At 39.0% G+C, this 24,190-nt stretch overlaps 1 protein-coding gene and 1 pseudogene across 3 annotated transcripts in view; one reads left to right on the top strand and one right to left on the bottom strand.

Annotated features, from left to right (window-relative positions):
* The window catches only part of SLC9A9 (solute carrier family 9 member A9), a 538,349-nt gene that overhangs the window by 423,809 nt on the left and 90,350 nt on the right, over positions 1–24,190 (top strand). For all 3 annotated transcript variants that reach the window (XM_038571125.1, XM_038571123.1, XM_038571124.1), the window contains exon 14: positions 12,360–12,439. In XM_038571125.1, the coding sequence (XP_038427053.1) occupies positions 12,360–12,439 (80 nt within the window). The remainder of the gene's footprint in view (positions 1–12,359; positions 12,440–24,190) is intronic.
* Positions 10,362–11,641, bottom strand: LOC106557634 (annotated as a pseudogene).

Here is a 24,190-nt window from a genome sequence, read left to right as displayed (position 1 = left end):
CTGAACAAAATGCTGCTACCTTCCTGGTTTACATAGACATAAAGAAGGAATGATCCTGTGCTCTATAAAAAAGGGCTGAAAAATTAAGTTGGTGATGATCCTGGCTTATTGTACTTTGAAATTTTTTTTGTAGCATGTGTTTCAAGGCCAGGCCAATGCTTGTTTTCACAGACTCGTATCCCAGGAAACACACCTAACTGCAGGAGTGAGCACAGCAGGGGTGCCAGCACATTGGGATTGGGGCCAGCTCTGTGTGACCTTAGGAAGGAGATCAAAGCCCATCTCCCTATACGAGTGGGCTGTAATGAGTAGTTAGTAAGGTCTGGTGGTGGCTGATTTTTGAAAAGCATTTTCATCTCATATAGGCCAACTAATCCATTCTCCTACCTTCAAGCAAAACTTTTATCTAAATTCTATCTTTCTCTTCTTTTTCTTTAAAAGAAAAGAGATAGAATAAGAAAATTCATCAAAGAAAATTCTCCGTCTTTCTCTAGCTGCCTATATTTTGAAATCACATATAATTATTGTGAAGTCTGGGCGCCTGGGTGGCTCGGTGGTTGAGCATCTGCTTTCGGCTCAGGTCATGATCCTGGGGTCCTGGGATCGAGTTCTGCATCAGGCTCTCTGTGAGGAGCCTGCTTCTCCCTCTGCCTGTGTCTCTGCCTCTCTGTGTGTGTCTCTTGTGAGTAAATAAATAAAATCTTTAAAAAAATAATTTTGGGGGGAGATGACCTACCAGCTTAACTCCTTCCTTTTACAATTTAAACATTTCACTTTAGCTCATTTACAGGATTGTTAGTTAATTTATTAATAACTCCTTGGTGTATTTTTCTGTTAGAGAAATGAGACAGTGCAACCAGGTACAGTGAAAACTACACTGTATTTGGATCTTGGACAGATTTTTTTATGTCTTTGGGTCTCAGTTTCCCTATCTGTAAAATGTGGACAATAATAATGTTTACTTCCTCAGGTTGGTATGACAATCAAGTGAAATTATATTTATGAAAACTATGTAACTTAATTAATTTAGTTAAACCCACCTCTTTAGGGCAGTGAACACATATACTAAAATAATAGTATAATATTTTGAGAGATTTTCAAATTCAATAAATAATATTAGTCGGAGCAAAAAGTCAAAACCAGAGGAGTATAAAGAATCATGAATAAGTAAATCATAAGGTCCTATGTGCTTGCTTAGTCAAACCACAAGTAAGCTTTGGTAGCCAAAGGGGAAAGGAAGAAAAATGAATGAACAATATATTAAATTATTATCATTAGAGGGAAAAATCATACTCTCAAGTGGTACAAAACTCCACAGCCCACTGTTTTACAAGAAATTTCTCACTTGGGGCTTCCCGTACAGGACACATAAAGAGCTACACAAATGTTAGCTAACTAATCTTATAAGTCATACCATTCCTACTGAACTGTTGCTGCTTAAAAATAATGTCTTTAAGAGGTGTCCAGGCAGTGTTCTTATCCACAACAATGTTTCACTCCAAGGTGGCTATATTTCAGAATGTGGTTGCCCCCAGACCTTGAAATAATTCCTATTTTCAGTGTCAAGTATAGGAAACAGTGAGATCGAGCTAGGAAAAAAAAAAAAACCACAGTGTCCATGCAGCTGCCACCTAATCTGGACAGGTTTTTTTCGGTACTTTCCAAACCATGTGTCAAGAACCTTTTTGCCCTCATTTTGCCTGACAGCTCTTCTCTTATTATCAACATCTGTTGCTCTGTTGGACTGAAGAGCATAAACTCTAACTCTTAGGAGGATTGCATGTTTCCACTCGGTTTGCATTTATTTAAATTGGGCTTGCGTTAACAAATAACATGATTTTCACACTGGTCAACTTCTAAAAAAAAAGAAGACTGTTTTTACCAAAAAGCTAAAAACTTTACAGTTATGCCAATTACTGATCATATACCCTCAAAATCAATAATAAATATGATATTATATTTTTTAAGGAACCTCCTCTTTCTCTGTTGTAGAGAGTGAAACAACCTTTGAGAAATATGAACTTCTAGCTGTGACTAACTCATAACTTTAGAGTGAGTGGTATTACAGTCTTGTACCAGATCCAGAAGCTTCAGAAAGCAGGTTCCACATGCAATTATTAAAGTTTAAATATATATTCTATGCAAATGTGCTTCTTTGAGAAATGGGAGATAATGCAGTTGGGAGATAATCTTATGTCTCATAAATTCAAAACAAAACAAACAACACAAAAAAACCTCTGAGACTCCCCCTCCCCCTCAACCATAGGAAGTTTTCCTTGTAATTGATTCTGTGTCCTTGAAAGCAGAGCAATGCAGAGAAGTTAAGAATCACTGGAGCACCACACTTGCCTTAATCTTTTAATAGATATTCCTGCTGCCCAAGAAGGGCTTCCACTATTGCTTCTCTTTTTCCTTTTTTGCCGTTTTTCTCATGATCATCCTAATATTTGTTGAGTACAGACTATTGTTAACACCTCTCACCTTATCTATATTAACTCAATTTCCAAGATAACCCTATGAGTGGGTACTATGATTATCCCCATAATACAAATAAGAAAACTATACACAAATAAGTTAAATAGCTTGCCCAAGGATACATAGTGGAAAGAGGTGGAATGTTAAACCAGACCATCTGGTTCTAGAACTTCTACTCTTAGGTGGAATGCATTCATGCATGCATTCATTCATCCATACAACCCATCATGTCAAGCACTAGTCTAGGTGTGAAGAGGATGCAGCAGTTAGCAGTTCAGAGTTTTCACCCTCACCCTTAGAGCTTGTACTCTAATGGGGGATGCTGATAAGGAAAAAGGTATGCAACTACATAAGTTCAGATAATGATATGAGTACAGCAGATGAGAGGATGGGGAACAACCTCATCAGGGCAGGCCTCTCTGAGGAAGCGGCATTTGATCAGAGGTCTGATGATGTGTAGGAGTGAGCCATGTGAGATCTGGAGGGAAAAAAAACAGTCCAGAGAGAAGATACTGCAAGGATGAAGACCATAGAGTCTCAGTGGGTTATGGCATGCTCCATGAGTAGCAGGAAGGCCAGTGTGGCTGCGGCTTGGTGATCAAGGTGGGAGCAGATAGACATGACTGGGAAAGACACAGAGGGGTCGCCGGATCATTGGCCATGGTGATGAGTTTGACTTTATTCTACATGCAATGGAAGTAAAAACTCCTCCAGATTTGGAGCTTGGAAATTATGGGACAAACCCTTTTTTAAGAACTCCTTTTTCTTCCATCTCTCTTTCAATTGTTACAATGAGGTTAATTTTCATTTTTTCTTCTCACATAACTTTTATTTTTTAACACTATGCGTGCTTCTCAGTGTGATCTCTCTCTTTTTTTTTTTCAATGTGCTCTCTTAGTGCTAACTTCCAATTTTCTCTTTGCTTCCCATAGTTCCTTCATTGAAATTCTGTTTTTGGTTGTCACTTATGCTTGTGTGTAACCTGTGTGGATCAGTTCTGGTCACTGCCGCTCAAGAAAGTCAGAGCGGAGCTGAGAAAGGTCCAGAGAAGGGCAACTTCAATAACTTAGCAGGGGGAGATTAAAAGGATTACTATTTCTCCTGCAGAAAGATTAGCACTAAGAAGGAATACAATGAAGTGTCTATAAAAATATGAAGAGTGTGAGTAAGGTGAACAAAGACTCATTGGCTAATTCCCAGAAAACCATAACCTGGAATACCCCCTGAAACCTGAAAGAGCTTGTTTGGGGAAGAATAAAAGGATTTGTTCTTCTGCACAATTGATACTTATTACTCATGGTCATCTAGAGTTGCAAAGGCTGGAAATATAAGTAGATTCAGGAGGAAAAGAGATTAATTAGCAGATGGTGAGGTCATTTCATCATTAAATAATTTTTCCCCTGTGAATATTTTCAAATATCCTAATAAACTTCTAGAAAACAGAGTAAATATTCCCATATATATTCCCCCAGATTTAACAATTATCAACATTTTTCCAAACTGCCCCCTATGCTGTTGGAGTTGATCTCATAGAATATAAATTCCATACTACACTTCCACAACTATTTCAGAAATAGAATACTAAGCTCTATAAAATTGATCTGACCCAGATGAGGAGTTTTTATGTTGCAATGTAACTAATAATATTTTGAGAAAAATAAAAGGCGTTTTTTAGAGCGAATATCTTGGGTTTTCCTTTGGTAATATTGATTTTATTTTGGTTACAATTACTTGGTTTTGTACATCCAAAAGTATATTTCCTCCCACTAATTTTCTACTACTTAGGACTAAATTCCATATACTTATCTATACATTCTACCATTGCCTGCTCTAGAAACCAGGAATGATCATGAGAAAGAGAAAGTGGAGGAAGATGGCAGCACTTTTTACGTATTAGGTGCCATCTGTATAACCACGTTTCTTTACCTTGACCCATCAAGTCACCTCTTATAACCCCCATTTTAAAAATTATGAAATTGAAATTCAAAGAATTAAAGAAACTTTCCCAAGATGACAACAACAATGACAAATTCAAGATAACTTCAGCAATACCCAAACTCCGGTCTCTAGCTCCTCAACTCGGTGCGGTGGCTGCCCTCTGCATGGACTGTTCGCTGTTTGGACTCTCCTGTCTCACACTGCAATTGGAATAGGGCCTCCAGGCAGAAAGTTTAAGGAAAGTGGAAGCTCACATCATTCGTTTTCCTTCTCTTGAGAATCACAGCCCTTCGCTGCCTGTTACCTAATACTATCTATAGATATATTCATAAATATAGATAGAATTCTATCTATATTTATGTAACTGGTTATTCTGTAATAGTCAACCATTGCATATTTTGGAAGTAGTTTGGTAAGCAGAAACATTGTTTTGTTTTGTTTTCAGACAAATGCATAATATTATATATTCAAATCACAAGCCTCAATGTGAGACTTATCTTTGCTGTAGTGTTGTGGTTTGGGCACTGTCACTAGGGGACATCTTGAGTTAGGATCTTATTCCAAGGTGCAATTGCTATTAGGATGTATGTGTACGAGTGTAAGCGTGTACATGTGTGTGTACATGTATATAAAGGAGTTAACACACTATCTAAATTATGACATAAATGAGGCATTAAGAATACTGTGAATTAAGTATAGTGAGATGATGTGAACTTCCTTCTGCCTCTAAATCGGTCCATCATCTTATGTCTTGCATTCAATCTAAAATCCATAACATGGTATACTGCATCTAGGATAAATTTTGATATAATTTTAAGGGGGGAATATACCTTCTATACTTTTGTGGATATACTTTGTAAGCTACAAAAAATTGTGCCTTTTCATTTTAGTATCTCTTCCCAACTCCCACTCCAATGCCTTTTACGTGTTGGACTTATGATTCCAGTATATAGTCGGATTAGCTTTCTATTGATGCAGGACAAATTATCTCAAAAATTAGTGGCTTAAAATAAGAAACATTTATTATCTCACATTTCCTATGGGTCAGGGATTTGAAAGCAACTTAGCTGAATGTTTCTGACTCAGGTTTCTCAGGAAGTTGCAATCAGAATGTCAGCTAGAACTACAGCCATCTGGAGGCTTGACTGGGGCTGGGAAATCCACTTCCATGTTGGCCATCAGTTCGCTGCTGACTATTGGCAGGAAGATGCAGTTCCTCACCACCTGTATCTCTCCGTACAGCTGCTTGAGTGTCCTCACAATATGGCCACTGACTTCCCTCAATTGGTCTAAGACAGACAGGGAGAAGGAAGCCACAATGCCTTTTTTATGACCTTGTCTTGGATATGACACAACATCACTTCTGCCTCATTCTATTGATTAAAAATGAATCACTAAGTACAATCCACACTCAATAGGAAGGGAAATTAGGCCCCATTTTTTAAAAGAAAATATGCCAAAAAATTTATAGATGCACCTTTTTAAACCACTGCAATATTATATTTACCTGAACCAAATAATTTATTTTCCCTTGGATTAACTTGGATCTCCTATCCAGAAAAGCAATTTGAACAGGACTTTTCTCTAATTAAACCATGAGTTTAGCCCATCTTGTAGTTTGCCTATGTCTACATGTCATCTCAACAGTTTTATCTGTCCTTGACTAGTTATCTCCTTCATTTTTTTTCCTCCCTAAGCATGTATTTTCTGACTATACCTTCTTGAGAACATTTATGAATTTATCATGACACGGGGAAGGTGGAAGGTAAGAATATTTGTATAAAGTGCTTTCTATGCGGAGGCTAAAAATTAATGATTTACCTTTTAAAATGTAAATTTGAAAAGATTTCCTATTGACCTTCAATTATATTATGCTCCTTCTTGAAAATCCAAAAATTTTTCTCTTTCGGGGCATACAATCTGATCCCCTCCTTGGAAATGAGAAAATTAAAGCAATAAACTTGAAGTTATTATATAAATACATTCCAAACTGTGGGCAAATGGCAGGGCACAAGTACTATTATCGAATTCTATTCACACGTACCACTTGAAAAAATGCTCTGGAACCCATAAGGAGCTCTACAAATTTGTTATGATAATTATTTGTCTTTATTACCATTCTGTGCAACTTCTACTGACATTAATATTGAATATGAACTCTGAAGAAATAGAAAAGAAATCTCTCTCTCTTAATCCATTGAATCCCCCTGAAATGAGGAACAATCCCACATGATTATCCCAGAGCAGAGTTCATCCAGTTCACTTAACAAAGGCCCCACATTTGAATATTGATAGAGGAGTGTATTTGCATTTGCTTAGTCCTTTTTCATTAGGGTTAGTACAACAAACAATCCCTTCTTGCTTCAGTGTCTGGTTTGCAGAGATTTCTGGCCTGAGCCTTTTGTTTTCTCCCAGGGGTCCAAATAAGCATAAAACAAAGAGTACCTTCCTAATTTTCCTGTTGCTCCTTCTCTGGGATAGTGCTAAGGGCGAGGGGGAGGGGGTCACTTAAAAGATAAGGACTCATTCCCTACTGTGCTCAGTCACTTCCCAACCTCTGGCCTATTCCTTTGTTTAAGGAGGAAAAAGAAAGATATCAAATGTCCCAGTCACTTTTACCTTTTCCCAGAAATAGAAGCTAATAAAGGAACCAGAAATTGCACATATATCAAACACTCTGCTTCTTAGAAGTATCAAGGGCAAATAAAAGTAAAGATTCAATGCGCTTGACTCTCCAGTTCCCATTTACAGTGTGAAACATGAGGCTCAGAGTTGATAAGTGTATTGTTATTAAATGGTAAATGGTAGAGAGTCAGAACTCAAATCTTGGTTTTCAGTTTCTGAATCCTCTGTGTGTTCCAAACATGCGCACCACATCCCCGCTGGGATAAAGGAACTCAAAAGAAAAGAAATACTGTTAGTGACAAAGAAAATACCATCAAGTTCCAGATTTCGCTTCTAATGATCGCTCATATCCATTGTCCTTGGGTGTGAGTTGATCTCTGCTTCAGAATAATCTTGGTAAATTAATGCTACCTGCTGTCCTCTGCCCATCTGGACCCTCCCAGAAGCTTGCCCTCTGTGCTGCCTCATCAGATACCTTCCCTGTTCCAGGGTGAATGCAAAGCCTGCCCTTCCCTTGGCACATTTATCTTCAACCCCCAGTGAACAAGCAGAGCACACAGTAGACTAACTCATTTATTTCTACTCATTTATTGATGGCCTTTCATAACCGAGTTATTAAGTCATCAATAACTTCAGAGAAATAAATGAACAGATCCAGAACTGGGCCAACAGATATTTAAGATACCCACTGAAAATTTTGTCTAGGATCAGCAGAAAAGTCAATGCTGGGTCGTCAGTGGCATTTCCCTCACCTGGGAAAACATGGTCTGTGTTTTATTCTAATTAAAACCCAGTCCACTTCTTTATAAACTAGCAAATACCATCACCAATCTCCCAAGTAAAAGAAAGTCTGAAAAAAAGATTACATTTGTTAACATTTTTCTAGATGCTACCTAATATGTGTTGCTCTTATCAGCTGTCAAAAAAATATCTCTGAAAGTTTTGCCAGAAATAGAGTATAAGATCTTTCACGAGTGCTTGTGAGTTCTGGTATATTCCCCTCAGGAAATAAAATAAAAAAGATCTGGAAGGGGGAAAGAAGGGCAGAGAAGTTTCCTAAGACCTTGGAAAATGCTTGAAACCGGTAGGAGTCTAGAGGAATTCCTAACACAGATGTTAAGTTTCTATAGGGACGCTCTTCACAGCCATCAACACGTTACCCATGCATCTTCATTATGTTTTGGGGTGTAGGTAACTGCTCTGTCTCAACCTACATGATCACCCCAGAATCCAGACCCCATCTCCCTGTTCAAATATTCCCTTACCTTAGTTTGCTCCCCACTTATACCTTGGGGCCCCATCTAGATGAGAGGAATCTTGGCTGCTGAGAGATCACAAACATGCTTGGAAGAAGACTCTCTGTGCCTCAGTTTCCTCATCTGTCAGATAGGAATAATAATAGAACTAACATACTTCATCAAATTGTTATAATAATTAAAAGAGTTAATACATGAAAAGCCCTTAGAATAGCGTCTGATACATGGTGAGTATTCACAAAGTGTCAGCTGTTACTGCTGTTGTTGTCATTAATAAAAATATAATGTTTTCCATAAGATTAGAACCTTGGAGTCCAGCCAGTCCCAATTTCCTCAATTCGTTTTGCAAGCGAGGAAACTGTAGCCCAGTAACTTATCTTGCAGTGTCTGTGCTTTCCAGAGTTTAAAGACTAAATGAGATAACTTGCAGAAAAAAAACATCATCTTTGGAGTCCAGCAGTCTTACATTCAAAGTCTAGCTCTGTCGCTTGCTAACCGTGGGACTTTGGGCTCCTCTCTTCCCTTCTGTGGGGCTCTCCAGGTCCTCACTAGTAAACTAGGTATACATGGCCACCTTTCTAGAGTGTTTTGAAAACTGAGAAGTAATGACTGAAAAAGTTAATGACTGTGACTAGTGTGCTGCCAAGGAATTAAGGAGCATTCGATAGCTGGAGACTATCACTATCATCAACATCATTGAGCGGGGCAGAGAGGGTGCTAGACCTCCGAGTTGACTGCCAGGCAAGCTCACCATCACATAGCCCACGTTTACTTAAAAACAACCAACCAAACCAAAAACATGAAGTTACTTACACTAAGTTCTCTCAGTTTTCTTCAATGACTATCTATCTTGTCACCAGTAGATATTATCAAAAATCACCTGTGCCTGCTGATGGATAAGATTTTGTAAGTCCTTTATTGTTCTTAGAAAAAGAAAAGGAAAAAGAGAGAAAGAGAGAGGCAACTCCCCACTGTTGGGTCAGAGTTTTTCTAACTAGCTTGTTTCGGGGTAAGCAGTTTTCCTCTGCCACCTGAACCCCAACAGACTGTGCCTGTTGGAGAGATGGTGACTCAGAAACAACTTACAGATGTTATAAAATAATAAAGGAAACACTATGTGCAGCAGTGATTTTGCAAATCTGAAACCTTTGTTGGGGTAGAAATGGCTAGAGAAAGATTCAGGGAAGGACAGAAATTGAACCGACACTCTGGTTTTCTTTTAGGGGGAATATGATGAATCAATTCTAACTCTAGATAATAAGGCACAACACTCAGGTCTATCAGAAAACAGATTTTTAAAACTTCATGTCCATGAAAAGATCACAGATGTCCCATGCACCGGGGGGCTTGGGAATGAGGAATGGGTTCCATGGCCAAGTAAGTTTGAGAAATACTTCCCTCTTAAAGATTTTACAATGCTGATTTATAAACAAGAGTCTCTGAGAAGTCCTGTGTTAAGAAACCTTTCTGGGTGGCTCAGTGAGCATCTGCCTTTGGCTCAGGGCATGATCCCAGGGTACTGGGGTTGAGTCCCGCATCAGGCTGCACAGAGGGAGCCTGTTTCTCCCTCTGCCTGTGTCTCTGCCTTTCTCTGTCTGTCATCAATAAATAAATAAAATCTTTAAAAAGAAGAAGAGAGAAGAAGAAGAAGAAAAGAAAGAAGAAGAAGAAGAAGAAGAAGAAGAAGAAGAAGAAGAAGAAGAAAGAAGAAGAAAAGAAAGAAAGAAAGAAAGAAGAAAGAAAGAAAGAAAGAAAGAAAGAAAGAAAAGAAGAAAGAAAAGAAAAGAAAAAAGAAAAGAAAAGAAAAGAAAAAAAGAAAAGAAAGAAAAAAGAAACCCTTCTGACACTATCAAACCCGCATTTTCCAAGCAATGAGAACAAAATTTCCATCAACACCATATAGGACAGTGGTATTCTAGGGAACACTATTCAGGAAACCATACAAGATTTGAAATCAGAGATCTTAAACAACCAAAGAGAAGAGTTTCCAGTTTGGATTTTAATTTTATTGTGAGTCTCTGCTTCAACCATTTTAGACAAAAGATACAGACTAGAAATGGACCCCATTTGGCTTTCTTGTATTCCCATTTTATTTCTGGGGGCTGGAATTACAGCATCTGCTAGTACGCATGTTTTAGAGAGCAGAACAGAGCTCTTTAATGTTAACCATCAAGGGAACTGTCTGGGAATGGGGGAAAAGTAAATAAAATAAAATGAAAGCAAATTCACTTGGGTTCATCTAAGCGCTATCTCAGGAATAGTCAGGGAATTGCCATTGTCTTCCATGTCATAGTTTCTTGAGAGTGTTCACATTGTTAATGAGCTCTGAACAAGTGTTACAATTTGGGGGTGGAAACTGTGGGCCCAAATAAAGCAATGAAGTCCCTGTGTACAGATCTATAAATGCTTTTAATGATGGAGAAAGTTACAACCAATTGAAGCCCAGGAGTCTCTTTTCTTGATATGCAAAATGGGATTCACAAAAGAAGTAAAAATGCCACTGGATCTCCTTCCTACCACAGTGCAATCAATCTTCATTGTCATCTGTCTGTAAGGTTCACAAAAATTTTTCACCTTCTTTCCTTTTTCTCACATTCATCCTCTACTCTCTCATAAATATACATCAAATACTTTCTCTTCTTTTTTTGTTGTTGTTTAGTTTTTATTTCATAGTCATAAACTTAACTGTGCAATCCAGCTCTTGGAGGGGAATAAGGAAAATATGGAATCATAGACCTGCAGTGAGAGCACAAAGGTTATAGGCTATTTCAAGCAGGTGGGGGTGAACGGATACCCTCCAGAACTACAGAAGGAATGGTCTCATAGTTGAGATAAAACACAAGTCAAATGTATTAGATTCATCCACAGTCAGGAATGGTGATCTTCTTGTGGGGTCTTAACCACTCCTGGACCCAAACCAATCCATGGCTTCCACAATATTCATGCCCTCTTTCACTTTGCCAAAGACCACATGCCAACCATCCAACCACTCAGTGTTGGCAGCACAGATGAAAAACTGGAACCCATTTGTGTTAGGTCCAGAATTTGCCATAGGCAAGATGCCAGGACCTGAGTGCTTCAAGACAAAATCCTCATCAACAACTTTGTCCCCATAGATGGACTTGCCACCAGTGCCATTATGGCGTGTGAAGTCACCAGCATGGCACATAAGTCCTGCAATAATCCTGTGAAAGCAGGAAACTTTATAAACAAATCCTTTCTCCCCAGTGCTCAAAGCACAAAAGTTCTCTGCTGTCTTTGGAACTTTGTCTGCAAACAGCTCGAAGGAGACAAGGCTCAAAGGCTTGCTGTCCATAGTCGTCAAAGAACACAGTGAGGTTGACCATGGTTAGCGACACAGGTGGCTCTGGGGTTAGTGACACAGGTGGCTCTGGGGCAGCGGTGTCAGCAAGGCTGAGTGCTTTCTCTTCTTAATTCCCCTCCTACTTTGGCCCTTTTGAAAAAAAAAAATAAAAGGACAAGCACATTCGAATATTACAGGCTTTTATAAGGAATATCTATTTCAAAACTCTTAAAATAGAAATAGAAAGCTATCAAATATTAACCATAGCCTTTGGTAGTAATCACAAAGAAAAGGAATGAAAACTAGCTTAACAATTATTAGACTGTTATCACCCCTTTAGACTTGACCTTTTGGTAAGTCATAAATAAATACCATCCAAATTTGACAGAAGTAAACAGCAAAAATCATGCAACAGCAATCTGACAGAAATATCACTTTTATTGATGTCAAAAAATGGCATTTCTTAGCTGTTTAATAAAATAGGGATTATGAAGAAAAGTAAATGTTGAATTATGCCACAAGAGTCTCATCCACATGGCAAGATCTATGAGCTAATTTGCTTGGCAGCTGCTTCGCCATTTAGATAAAAATGCCTACAACCTAGAAAGTTTCTTTTTAAGTGGTTACATTTAATTTGGTTTGACATGTATTTTTATAGTGAAAATATATGAATATATTCTATATTAATTTATATTGATATTAATATATATTAATATGTATTGATTATTTATCTGATACCTTTTTCTATTGTCTTTCTCCAGGAAGCAAATAGCTTGGAGAAAAACACAACCAAAACAGAGAGTGCTTGGCTCTTCAGAATGTGGTACGGCTTTGACCACAAATATCCTTTGATAATGATAACCTTTCCAGATCCTGCTGCCTGGTAGAGACTAACTTCAAGCACTTAGTCATTGAGGTATCCGCTCTTGCTCTTCAAGAAACCCAGAAAGGTAAAGTGAATTCATGACCAAATTTGTCAAAAAAATAAAAAGCTGTATAGTCTATACGTAAGTAAACTTTATAAACAAATATACGTAAGTGTTTTACTTACTATACGTAAGTGTTACAAGGAACTAAAGTGAAATCTCTCAGAGTCAAATGAACTTGGTGTATTCATGGCAATCTAATATTTCCGAAATGCCAGATGATAAAATATTTCAGTCCTGAGGACTGATCTACTTTACTAATTTTACTATTCTTCCCTTTGCAAAGATCTTACTTCTGGTCCAGTTGGCCAAGGTAACTGGACAAAAATCCTTCACCCTTCTCCCACCCCATTTGTGTGTGCTCTTGTTTCATGCTATAAGAAAATGGAGTGGGGCTAGGGGCAAAGGGAATGAATGGTCTGAGAAGAATGAGTCTGATCACAAGATTATAAAATAACATTACTTTGTTTTCCAGAAAGATTTGAGTAAGCCTTTCCTAGTGAAGGTCAATTTTACAATTCTCCCAATCAGTACAAACATAGTGGCTCAGTTCCACCTTGCCATGTGACTGGCAGGGCTGAGAAGTCAGGCCTGAAGGGCTGTGCCATTGTGAGGTGCAGTAAGCGGTCCATCTCTAATCCCAAGCAAAAGCGCCACGGAAGAAAGGAAAGAACTGCACTGAAAATTGAATGTGTTGGGTCTTTGTAGTTAGTTTTCCACAGTCACAAATCCTCTTCCTTTCAGGGAGAAAATGTCAGTCACTGGGTGATTTTAAAGTGCCCAAGCAATGATTAAAACCACAACAGATCAGTAGGAAAGGAAGAAGAATTAAGAATAGGAAAAATAAATTCAAAGAATAAGGTGAAGAAGAGGTAAAATGGAAAGGGGAGAGGAGGCAAGAGAAGTATAGGAAATTCACAGTGGGAAGGAGAGGAAGGCAAATTGGAGGAATTGCTACATTAGAAGAAAATTAAATAAGAATGAAGAGAAGCCAACTGAAAATTGCAGAAATAAGCAAAACAGGCGAGAATTTATAAAGCAATTCTGCAAAAGTAGAGCATTCCAAGAATTACAAAATGCACATGTGGAAGGTAGAGGGTTCTTGAGTCTACAGTTTTCTTTTCCCACAGCTCTGCTCTCTATGGACAGATAGCATGCCTTGCTCAATCTTGAGCCTTTATGGACAGTGTAGGTTTCCAACACCTTAAAAGCACTCCCTGTTGGCCGTTAACTACCTCATGGAGGTTCTGGTATCTCATTAGCTACCCATCGCCTTGCCTTCTTGGTCTCTCTAAGGGAAGCTGTTTCGTAGCAGGTTATGCTGGTTTATGTTCCAGGTTGATTTCTCATCTGGAAACACAATTTTCCCCTGCCATTGCGTCACCTAGCTGATAACCAAATTTTAAGAACTTATAAAAATTTGACAGAGGAGTACACAAAAGTCTGCTTGATTATGAAAGGTATACAGTAAGAAAATGTCTTTTTGGGTTCCTGAACCCAATTTTCAAGCTCCCAAGATTGTTACTTATGTGTCTGACCCACTCACTACAGATTGGAGGTTCCCATGACCTCCTCTTTGGGTTCAATTAATTTACTAGGGCGGCCCACAGAACTTGGAGAAATGTTTTACTTACTAATCAATGGTTTATTATAAAAGGTTAAGAGATACACAGGGCAAGATATGTGGGCAAGGTCACCTAGCTTTCATGCCCTCTCATAGCGCACCACTCTCCCCAAATCTCCATATTCACAAACTAGAAAGCTCTCTGAATCCTGTCGTTTTGGGTTTTTATGGAGGCTTCATTATATAGGCACGATTGATTAAATCATTGACCGCTAGTGATTGAACTCCATCCCTAGCCCCTTTCCCCTCCCAAAGATGCATAGAGGAGGGGAAATTAAATTTCCAGCCCTCAAATCACAGGTTGGTCCTCCTGGCCAGAGGGGTCCAAAGCCCACCTCATTAACATAACAAAGGATACCTTTCTTCACTTAGGAAATTGAGGTTCTTAGCTCTGTGAAACACCAAATATATGTCTTATTATAAATCATAATCACACAAAATGGTAAATCAGAAATGAGATGAAAAATGTTTTTGCTCAAATCCTGACAATGCTGTGAGGAATGCTTTATAAGGAAGAAAGAGGGTAAAAGTGGAAAAAATAACTTGGAGACCAGAAAGGAAAGTGGAAACTCACCCAAATTTTTAGCTTAGAGCAGTGACACCAAATTCAGATGATGTCATAGTTTTTGTCTCACTTTTCACCAGGGGTTTATTTCCATATGATTATGGACAGACTTGCAAAAAATGAAAGTAGATTTACTCTGTCAGTAATATCTCTTCTCATGGTAATTTGTCCTCCTGTGCATTCATTCTAGAAATTGCAGTGCTACCATCGCTGCACAGATATATTTTCACTTAGACAACAAAGTTTTTATATCCGAATTACGCTCTGAATTCATACCCAGAGAATAGCAAACCAACCAGTCTTTACCCTGTGACCCCTTGATATATCTGTATTTCCAGAGACAAATTATCCACTTGCCATTTATGTTTTTTCTACTGTTCACCTAGAACCCAGGTGATGTGCCCTTGGACCCTCATAGGTAGGCTATTCCAGCCACCGTCAGTGTAGGGATGATCCCTACCCCAGGGTTAGGTGGCCTGGCCAAGGCAAAAAAAGAAATTGTTGCAAGGCTGAAAGAAACTGACTCTGAAGTTTGGAGCTGCTTGAGTTTCATTTCAGCAAAATTGCATCATGCAAATGAGGCATCATGAAGAATTACTGACAAAAGGAAAAGAAGAATAAGCCTTCATGTGCACCTGTATCAGTCAGCATTCTCCAGGGAAACGGAAACACAACCGGTAGGAGTACACACACGTACACACACACACAGAGGCATAGATACACATACATATTCATACACATATACACATACATATACATAGACACTTACATAGATTTATTTCAAGAAAATGGCTTTATGGGTGATGCAAGTGCAGAATTTGTAGGGCAAGCTCTCTGGAAACTCTCAAGCAGGAGTTGATGCTGCTGCCTTGAGGCAGCTCAACTGTCTTTCTTCCTTAAGGAAACTTCAGTTTAGCTCTTAAGGTCATTCAACTGGCTGGATGAGGCCCACCCACATTCAGGATTATCTCCTTAAAGCAACTGATTGGTAACTCAGATGGGGACCACACCTACTGAATAGTTGGGTAGGCTAGTCAACTATTGGGCAGACCCATAAAACCAAGCATCACAGTATTCAGTTTGCATTCAATTTCTGCCCAAAATTGAGACCCTAGAAAGACCCTCTTAATTCACCAATGGTATCAGTAAAACAAGCCACTGTTGCTTGAATAGTTTTGTTTTCTTTTTACTTTTTCATAGCATAATTAATACACATATACATTTCCATAACATTTTCCCAAAAACTACAGGGGTATAAAAATAATAAAAAATTAACATTCAATGAATAATGGCCCAAGTACTATGTTGAGTGCTTTACATTGATAAATTCACGTTACCCCCACAGCTCTGCGGGAGGTTAGGAGGGGCTAGAGCATATGATGCAACCCAAATAGATTGCTGATTGTGTTGGCCATTGCTGAAACAACCTGGGCTCCTTTGTTCAAGAGCCTTGCTGGAAGCCTATGGTGCCAAAATTGAGGGTTAATTAAGATTTCATTGTGATTCAATATGGGCAGCAATTCTGAGTCATCTAGTGCAAAGGAGCAACTGAGAAGGGGAGAGGAGAAGGGAATCTATTTTACTGACCTGCTGCTTTGCCAGTGGATACATTATTTCACTTAATCCTCATAACCACCCTTTTTTGTTTTATTTCATTTTACAACCACCCACTTTGAGTGGACTCAACGAGACACCAAATTCCTAAATCATTATCTATATCCCTGGGGAGGATTATCCTTTCCCTGCCACAAGAAGATTCAAGTCACAATCTGGCCTCTCATGGCCCTCTATCCATCTTCTACTCTCACTCCCTGGCTCACTCTGCTCCAGCCACCCTGGCTTTCCTAGGATATATCAAGCACATCTCTACTTCCAGGCCTTTGCACTGACTCTTCTCCCTGCTTGGGATGTTGTTCCCTCAGACATTCCCATGCCTACCTCCTTCACCTCCTTCACTTATTCTTTCAAATTATCAGTGAGACCTTCCTGGCTCCATCTTTAAATTAACAGTCCCAAGAGCACTCCCTCACCCTTCATTTGCTTCATTTTTTACCTTAACACTTGTCACCATCTGACACAGTATATAGTTTATTTATGTGTTTTAATAGTTTCCTCCAACCAAGATATGTGCCTTCTTAGCAGGGACGTGGGACACATCTCATTCACTGATGTGTCCTCAGGACATAGAACAGTGCCTGGCACATAGTGGACATTCAGTAAATATTTATTGAATGAATGGATGGATGGATGGATGGATGAATGAATGAATGAAGCAAGCCAGCAAACAATATTTTCTGTTTATGGCACCTTTATTCTAGACATTGATGTAGCAGGAAAATCCAAATAATTATTTGAAGATTGCTAAGTGAGCTGGAAAGCAGAGCAAGGCAGAGTGCATCATTTTGGTGTTTCCACCCAGACTGCCATTTGGTAACCAAGGAATATCTACCACCCAAACCTCAGTGTCCCTCTCCCTAGGCAGGGACCACCACCCCAGCAGACTTGCATCTGTTTCTTCACTGACTTCCTTCCTATGGCTGGTTCATCCTTCCTTAGGTTTAATTAGTACACCTGATCTGCTACATGCAGGCCTGGATCAGGTTTAGAAACCATTCTCTGTCTGGGTGACTTTGAATACATCTTATCTCACCAATTGTGTGTTGATTTTATTAGTATACAGAGCTCAAAACTTTAGAGCCGCCTATCATCCTCACTAGCAATCTCTTATAATGATGAGGTTAGAAACAGAAATTGATATCCCTTTATCCATATTTTCTAAAACATCAGATAAAATGATTTGCTTAGATCCACATTGTTACAGCTGGCATGGGAATCTTAGGTTGCCTTATTCATAGGTGACTAATGACCCTGCTCAACTGTCTGCCTCTTACAGCCTCTTTCCATTCTATCATTTATCATCTCTCTCCTTAAGAGATGTGTATATATTAGTCCGTAAGCATGTGTATATATTAGTCTTACAAATGTGAATGACACAGGATAAGCATGACCTTTTCCAAAACAAAAAGGGCAGCCAAAATCATTTTTAGCACTTCCTGTATACCGACATCAACTGAAAATAAGAAGTTATTATGTGGTTGCCAACATTTTACATAAGCGTAAGAAAGTGCAAAGATAACAATGGATTGGCGAGTTGACACAGTAACAGAATTACATAAAGCCACGTGGATGGAGACTTCCTTCCCATCACTGGTTTGGAATGAAGAGTGCACTGAGGTATTACCAGCAAAATGAAAGGCCCATGGCAGATGTGCGGATGCTACAGCTCTGGAGTTTTCCATTAAAGTGTCTGGCAAGGAAAGTGGCAGATACCAGACCCCCTCCTCTACTGAAGTGTGACAGGCTAGGGCTGCATTCCAGGAAAGTAAACACGAACATGAGTATCATTCAAAATGACACTTGCAACCAAGTATTCAATGGGTTTAAATGTAATGGCATTATAGTCCTGGAAAAAAAAAAAAAAAGAGGGGGGAAAAAACCCTTCCCCTCCTAAACCTTGACAGAATTCATTATATCCCACACAGCCAAACTTATTTTAAATCGTAGGTATGAATATTGTGAGCAGCAATTTCCATTTTAAATGATAATCACTGCATTGCAGTTTTACTTATTCTGACTAGCAGAAGCATCCATGAATTATTTATTGAGGTAGGACTGTGGCCTTGTGAATGACTTGAGTTTACTTCACAAAAAAACTCTCAGAGGAAAAAGGACTGTTAGCTCTATGATCCCCGTTTTATAAATGAGGCAACAGAGCCCAAAGGGGGGGAAAAGGCACATCCAAGGTCACTGATGGACTTGGAGGCGGCATTCATAATCAACAAAAAGCAGGCTGCGTCCACCTAAAGAATCCAAGGGTCCTGGTTGTGGTGGTCCATCCACTGAGTTTTGGTAGCATGAATGTATGTGTGATGTGGTTGTAAGTGTGCCTGGCATACAATCAATAGCTTTATAGGATAGCTTCTTTGGTAGCTTATCAAAAACTTCACTAGTTTGGAGGCAGGGTGTGTTTCACTTTCAGTAACAAACAGGAGGGCTAGCAGAGGATGTAAGATTTCCTTCACTCCGTTTTATTTAGTGCCTACTATGTGCCAGGCAATATCCTAGCTTCTGGGGGCCCAGCAAAAAACAAGGTGGATATCGTTGACCTTCATGAAGTCTTGCTTATTTGCCTGGTTAAAAAGAGTCATGACCCCAAAACCCCTTCAAACAGCAGGTAGTCCTTAGCATAGGAAGGAGGGACACTGGCATCCCTAGAATTTAACTGGGAAGAGGGGGACCTCTGGGGGCCTGGGGGGTGGAGGAGAGATTTCTAAGGAAGCCGTAAATTAAAATAATTTATAACCCTCACTTTGCAAAATGTAACCAGATATTTCCACAGGTGGTTTCAGAAAGCAGATTTCGAGATATTGGAAGTGTAACTAATCAGCTTTTTAAAGACTCTCTCTGCATGATAACTGTCCCCCTGAGAAGCTGGCCGTAGGGAGGAGCTAAGCTTGCACTGGGCAGGAGGGCAGCTACCACTCGCATCCAAATGGATCATCCATTGGGTATTCAGCTTGGCTTTTGGTCATCCTTGTTCTCATAGGTGCTAGTGTAGAAAGATCTTGTAGGTAGCCCCTGACATAGCATCTAAGTGAACAGAAATTAAAATTCACTAAAAGAAAACACTAGTTTCCTGGATCCTTGTGTTCCCACAACTCGTTGGTGAGAACCAATGAGGAGAATGTTAAGGGTACCCGGAAACATGGGCTGTTTTGTGTTCAGGTCATAACTTGGGTCTTCCATGATTTTTTATTCCATGTAGTGGGAATAATAAATACTGTCCTCTGTTTTGGCTAAATCTATGAGAAAAGTTGGTGGGTTATTAAAACTGTTTTTTACTAATGGTAACTTTTTCATTTACCTCCAGGGACCAAACATGATTAAGACAGTTAAATAGTGCAGTTTTCTCAAGTTTCTATAACCTAAATACACTATAGTATTCCATAACTGGACTAAAACTCTTCTGAAGGCCTGAGAAGTGACTACAAGTATGACTTTGTGAGCTGTTGCCTGAAAATGTTAGATTTTCCACTGTGAATATGAAAAGCTGTGGGTCCCAAGATTATAACTGAGTTTTCTACAATAATCTTAGGATTCTACAAGAATTGAGATGCCCCTAATTTATTTTGTCTTTTCTTCTGTAAAAGTTTTAATGATATTCTTATTAAGTGCACGGGAATGAGAATTCCTATTAAGTGAGAATGTTTTTTCATTTCATCTTTATTTTAAGCAAATGATATGAAAATCTGGATTTATGCAAATGAGAAATCAGACGGTGACTCTTCTTCTAGAATGGATTCATAAATTCCTTTAAAACCAATTTTTAAAGAATTTGTTGAGCACTTTCTCGTTGCACAGTACTATACTAGATTCTCCCCACTTAGTCATCACATATTTTATTAAGAGCCTACTATGAGCCAAGTACTGTCCTGGCACTAAGGATACAGCCGTTGACAAATTCTCACAAAACTTACATTCTGGTTCTGTTTTAAAATTTCTCATTTACAGATGTCTTTTCAGGAACATGATTGTGGTATAAAGGTATACACACTTAGACATTCCACTATTGGTTTTTATCAAATTGAGGAAAGTCTGGCTCACAAGTCAGGATGTACTGATTGGTTATTGTAGCCTATCTACTTACTAGCTGTGTAATTTGGGGAAAGTTATTGACCATCTCTGTGCCTCAGTCTCTAAGCTGCAAAATGGGAATATGGAAGTCCCCATCTCATAGGTCTGTTTTGGGAATTAAATGAGTTAACACAAAGCACTTAGAAAAGTGCTCAAAAAATATTAGCTTTGTCATATTATCATTACTACCTGTTAATGTCTACATCTCTTAAATGGAGACACCATGTAATTTGTTTAGTATTCATTGTCATTTATTATCTCTGAGTGACCAAAGTATCTATTATTTTGTATGCCTGTAATAATTTTCAGTTGCAACAGCCATATTTTAATATGATAAGAATATCTCCAGTCTCCACATAAATGAAAGTTTCCGCATAGGCTATAAATCATACATAATTCTTCTTATTTGGTCTTGAGTCAATGGATGTAGCTGGATGCTAGGCAATTTCTTTGTGTCCTCTGTTCTGCACATGTGATTGTTTCATTTATGATTTTTCTAAGTTATAGTCCATCATCCCATAGTTATTTTTCTGGAAATTACACCACAGATAGCAATTTTGACTCAATAGAGAAGTGCAGGCAATTTTTCTGTTCCACAATGAAAGCAATACAAGCCTTTGATGATAATTATTCCTCTTGTCCCTTCTCGTGATAAAGGAAATCTTTCAATTGCACCTTTCAGGTGAAGCTGTGGTGTTTTGTCATTAGCAATAAGATGTTATGTTTGAAGATTTCTAGGTCAGCATTGAATCATTTTATTTGAAAAAAAAAAGAAAAAAGGAAAAAATGTGAAGACTGACAAAAATATATGTATTACCTCCCTCAATGTTGCCAGTTTTGAATTTAGTTTTAATATTTCTTGCCTATGAGAAAAGGAGTATTTTGCTTAAATTTGCTTCAACGGTTACTTGGTCACTCGTTCTCAACTGTAGGAGCCAAGATGTTTACCGGCTGCCAGCAAATTCATGAGCTACCAGAGACACATTATCAGCATGAGCCATTGCTACCAGCCCCACATATTATCACCTGACAAGGAGACAGAGACTGGTGTATCCTGGGGACCACACTACTCAGCCCTTGTCTGCATGTGAAGCTGTGGTAGACACAACACAAAGCATGTGGGCAGCCAAGACTCTGCCTAATTAAAGTCCACTTCACCAGGTAGATGGTGATGACAGATTCTCAATGTAAATAAAAGTGGACAGAGAAGTTTGCTGGTAGTTAATGGAGGAAGAGACTGTTGGCGAAATAAATACCGTTCTTTTAGTCATGTGGCAAAGAGACCACAGAGGAATTGGGAGTTCCTAACATGAAATTAAACAACAGGAAGGGAGGAAGAATGTTCTGAGCAGAGGGAACACTATGGAGATCCCATGACAAGTGTGGTATGAATAGCTGAAAGGAGCCTGAATGAGTCTGCCTGCAAGACACAGAATTGGAAGGTGAGAAAGGAGGCCTTCTCCAGAGAACAGTGCAGTCAGCCTTTGAAGCCGAGGATGAAGCTCTTATTCCCTACCCCCAGTATTATCAGAATTCTCTCTTTTTGGTACGAATTTCATATTTTTGTTTGGTAACTCAGGTAGCTAAAGGTAGAGAAATGTACCATAGGCTAAAGGGCCTCTAAAGTTTCCTTTCTGTCACAAATCTGATTCATCTGTGTGACAGCCATTTATCAGTACCTGCATGATTAATGCTTCCAGAACTGGATTTAGTTTTAATATTTATTCCCCTGGGGGGGGGGAGGGAAATGAGTATTTTGTGTAAATTTTCTTCATTTGTTTTAACTGAATTTAGTTTTAATACTTCTTCCCTAAGAAAAAATATTACTATGTCTTCAAGCTTCTTTTGAAGTCACAAAATAAGAAATGGTAAGATAAGTTAAAAATGCTAGTTGTCCTCAAGATGCCAGCATCCTAATGAGGTGGAGACAGCAGCCAGCCATGCAGTAAGCACTATATTAAAGTCATGAGCAGAGGGTTATGGAAGCCAGAGGCCAGTATAGCCAACTAACCAGCTGTGGAGAATCAGGGAAGCCACACAGAAGGCACTTTGCAGCTGGGTGGGGAAAAAAAAAAAGTAAGAATCTCTAGGGAGCTGGGCTGAGGTTGTGGGGGGACTTCCTGGCAATGGCAACAACTCAGGCAACAGCACAACCCGGGAGTGAGGTGTGTGAAAAATGGTGAGAGTGTCAGTGTGACTGGATCAGTGGGAAGTGAAATTGGAGAATTATCATGTGGACACACTGGGCAGGACCACATGTGTCACGGTCAAGAAAATGGATTGTGTCTTATCGACTGCAGGAAACCAATGCGGTGCCTTAAGCACAGAATCACACAGTCCAATCTGCTGTAATGAAGAGCACTCATGGCCATGTGGAAAGTGGTGTAATGGGGAGAGCGAGAAACTTAAAATGATTCTGATAGTTGCTTCCGAAGACACCCACCAGTTTCCCATATAGATAAAAATGAGGACAGCAATGTTTTCATTCTTCTTGGAAACATCCTTTGGAACACCCATTATGTGTTTCAAAATATAAGTGCATTAAATTATCAAGGTATCATTTCAGTACGAGATTGGTTCTTAAATTTCACTAAAGAAAATGGCCCAGTGGTGTAATTGTTAGAGTCTACCAAAATGTTTTCTAGGTTTTTTTTAATTATTAATATGCTATTTATTTGTACTCAAGGGAAAAAAATAGACTGATATCCTCTGATAAAGGAAAAAAAAAAAAAAAAGCCAAACAATCCAACTGGACTTAAATATGAGAAAGAGAAGTAGGATAAGCAAAAAAAAAAAAAAAAAAAAAAAAGTCTTTTGAAGCACAAACTTTGATTTTCATACTTGGGGTACGATGCTGATTAGCTGGCAGCCAGCAAAAAAAAAAAAAAAAACAGTCAGGGATCCTGTCCTTGAGCAGCCAAGTGGCTCATCAAAAGAACCGTTTCAGTTGTTTGTTTATTCTCCAGAAGACCCAAGGGGTTTCACTTGGACACTTAGGAAGCAGGCAGTCTCTGCATTAGGTCCCATCCCGGTATCCTTGGTCAGCACGTCCCGCCCAATTTAGGCCAAGTCTGCATTTTCCTTATTTAAACTGTTCCCTGGTCATCAAAAAGCTAAATTAAAGAAGCCAAGGCAATCCAGATTTTAAACGAAATTGCAAAAAAAGAAAAAATACACTTCCCCTGTGGTAGATGCAGCAAGTCATGGTGGGGCTTGCTTTCCCGTGTGAAGTTGGCCTCCCCCTTGCTACCTCACCTTTGCTCCCTGGCTAGCAACCTGACCACCTGGTCTTTCTTCAAGATGTGCCTGTGCTGGGTACTGTGGAGGTGCCCGACTTTTTCCTCTTTTCCTGTTTTGGCACTTACAGTCCTGCCTCCTGAGAAGCAAGCCCCTGAGAAAACCCCTCAGGCCCAGGCATGGTGGGGCAACTGGTCACCCCAGTACTCTTCCCCCTGGAATTTAAAAATCAACTCCACACCGCAGTGGTGATAAGATCCAGGAGTGCTGCCCCTTGAAGAGGTTTCTGGAAGCATTTGCATCTTCTATCAAATTCTTTCAGTAATACTCTTTCATTGTGGTAAAATATACAATACATAAAATGTGCCATTTTAACCATTATTTATTTATTTCTCTCTTTTTTTAATTGAAGTAGAATTGCCATACTGTGTTAAATTAGTTTCAGGTATATAATATAATGAATCATCAATTCTTTACCTGACTCGGTGCTCATCAAGATAAGTGTATGCTTGATCCCCTTTATCTATTTCTATTTCCCGTCCCCCA

The sequence above is a fragment of the Canis lupus genome, chromosome 23 (assembly GCF_011100685.1).
Source record: "Canis lupus familiaris isolate Mischka breed German Shepherd chromosome 23, alternate assembly UU_Cfam_GSD_1.0, whole genome shotgun sequence".
Lineage (NCBI taxonomy): Eukaryota > Metazoa > Chordata > Mammalia > Carnivora > Canidae > Canis > Canis lupus.
Note: the sequence above shows the minus strand (reverse complement) of the source record. Positions and strands in the feature narration are given on the sequence as shown.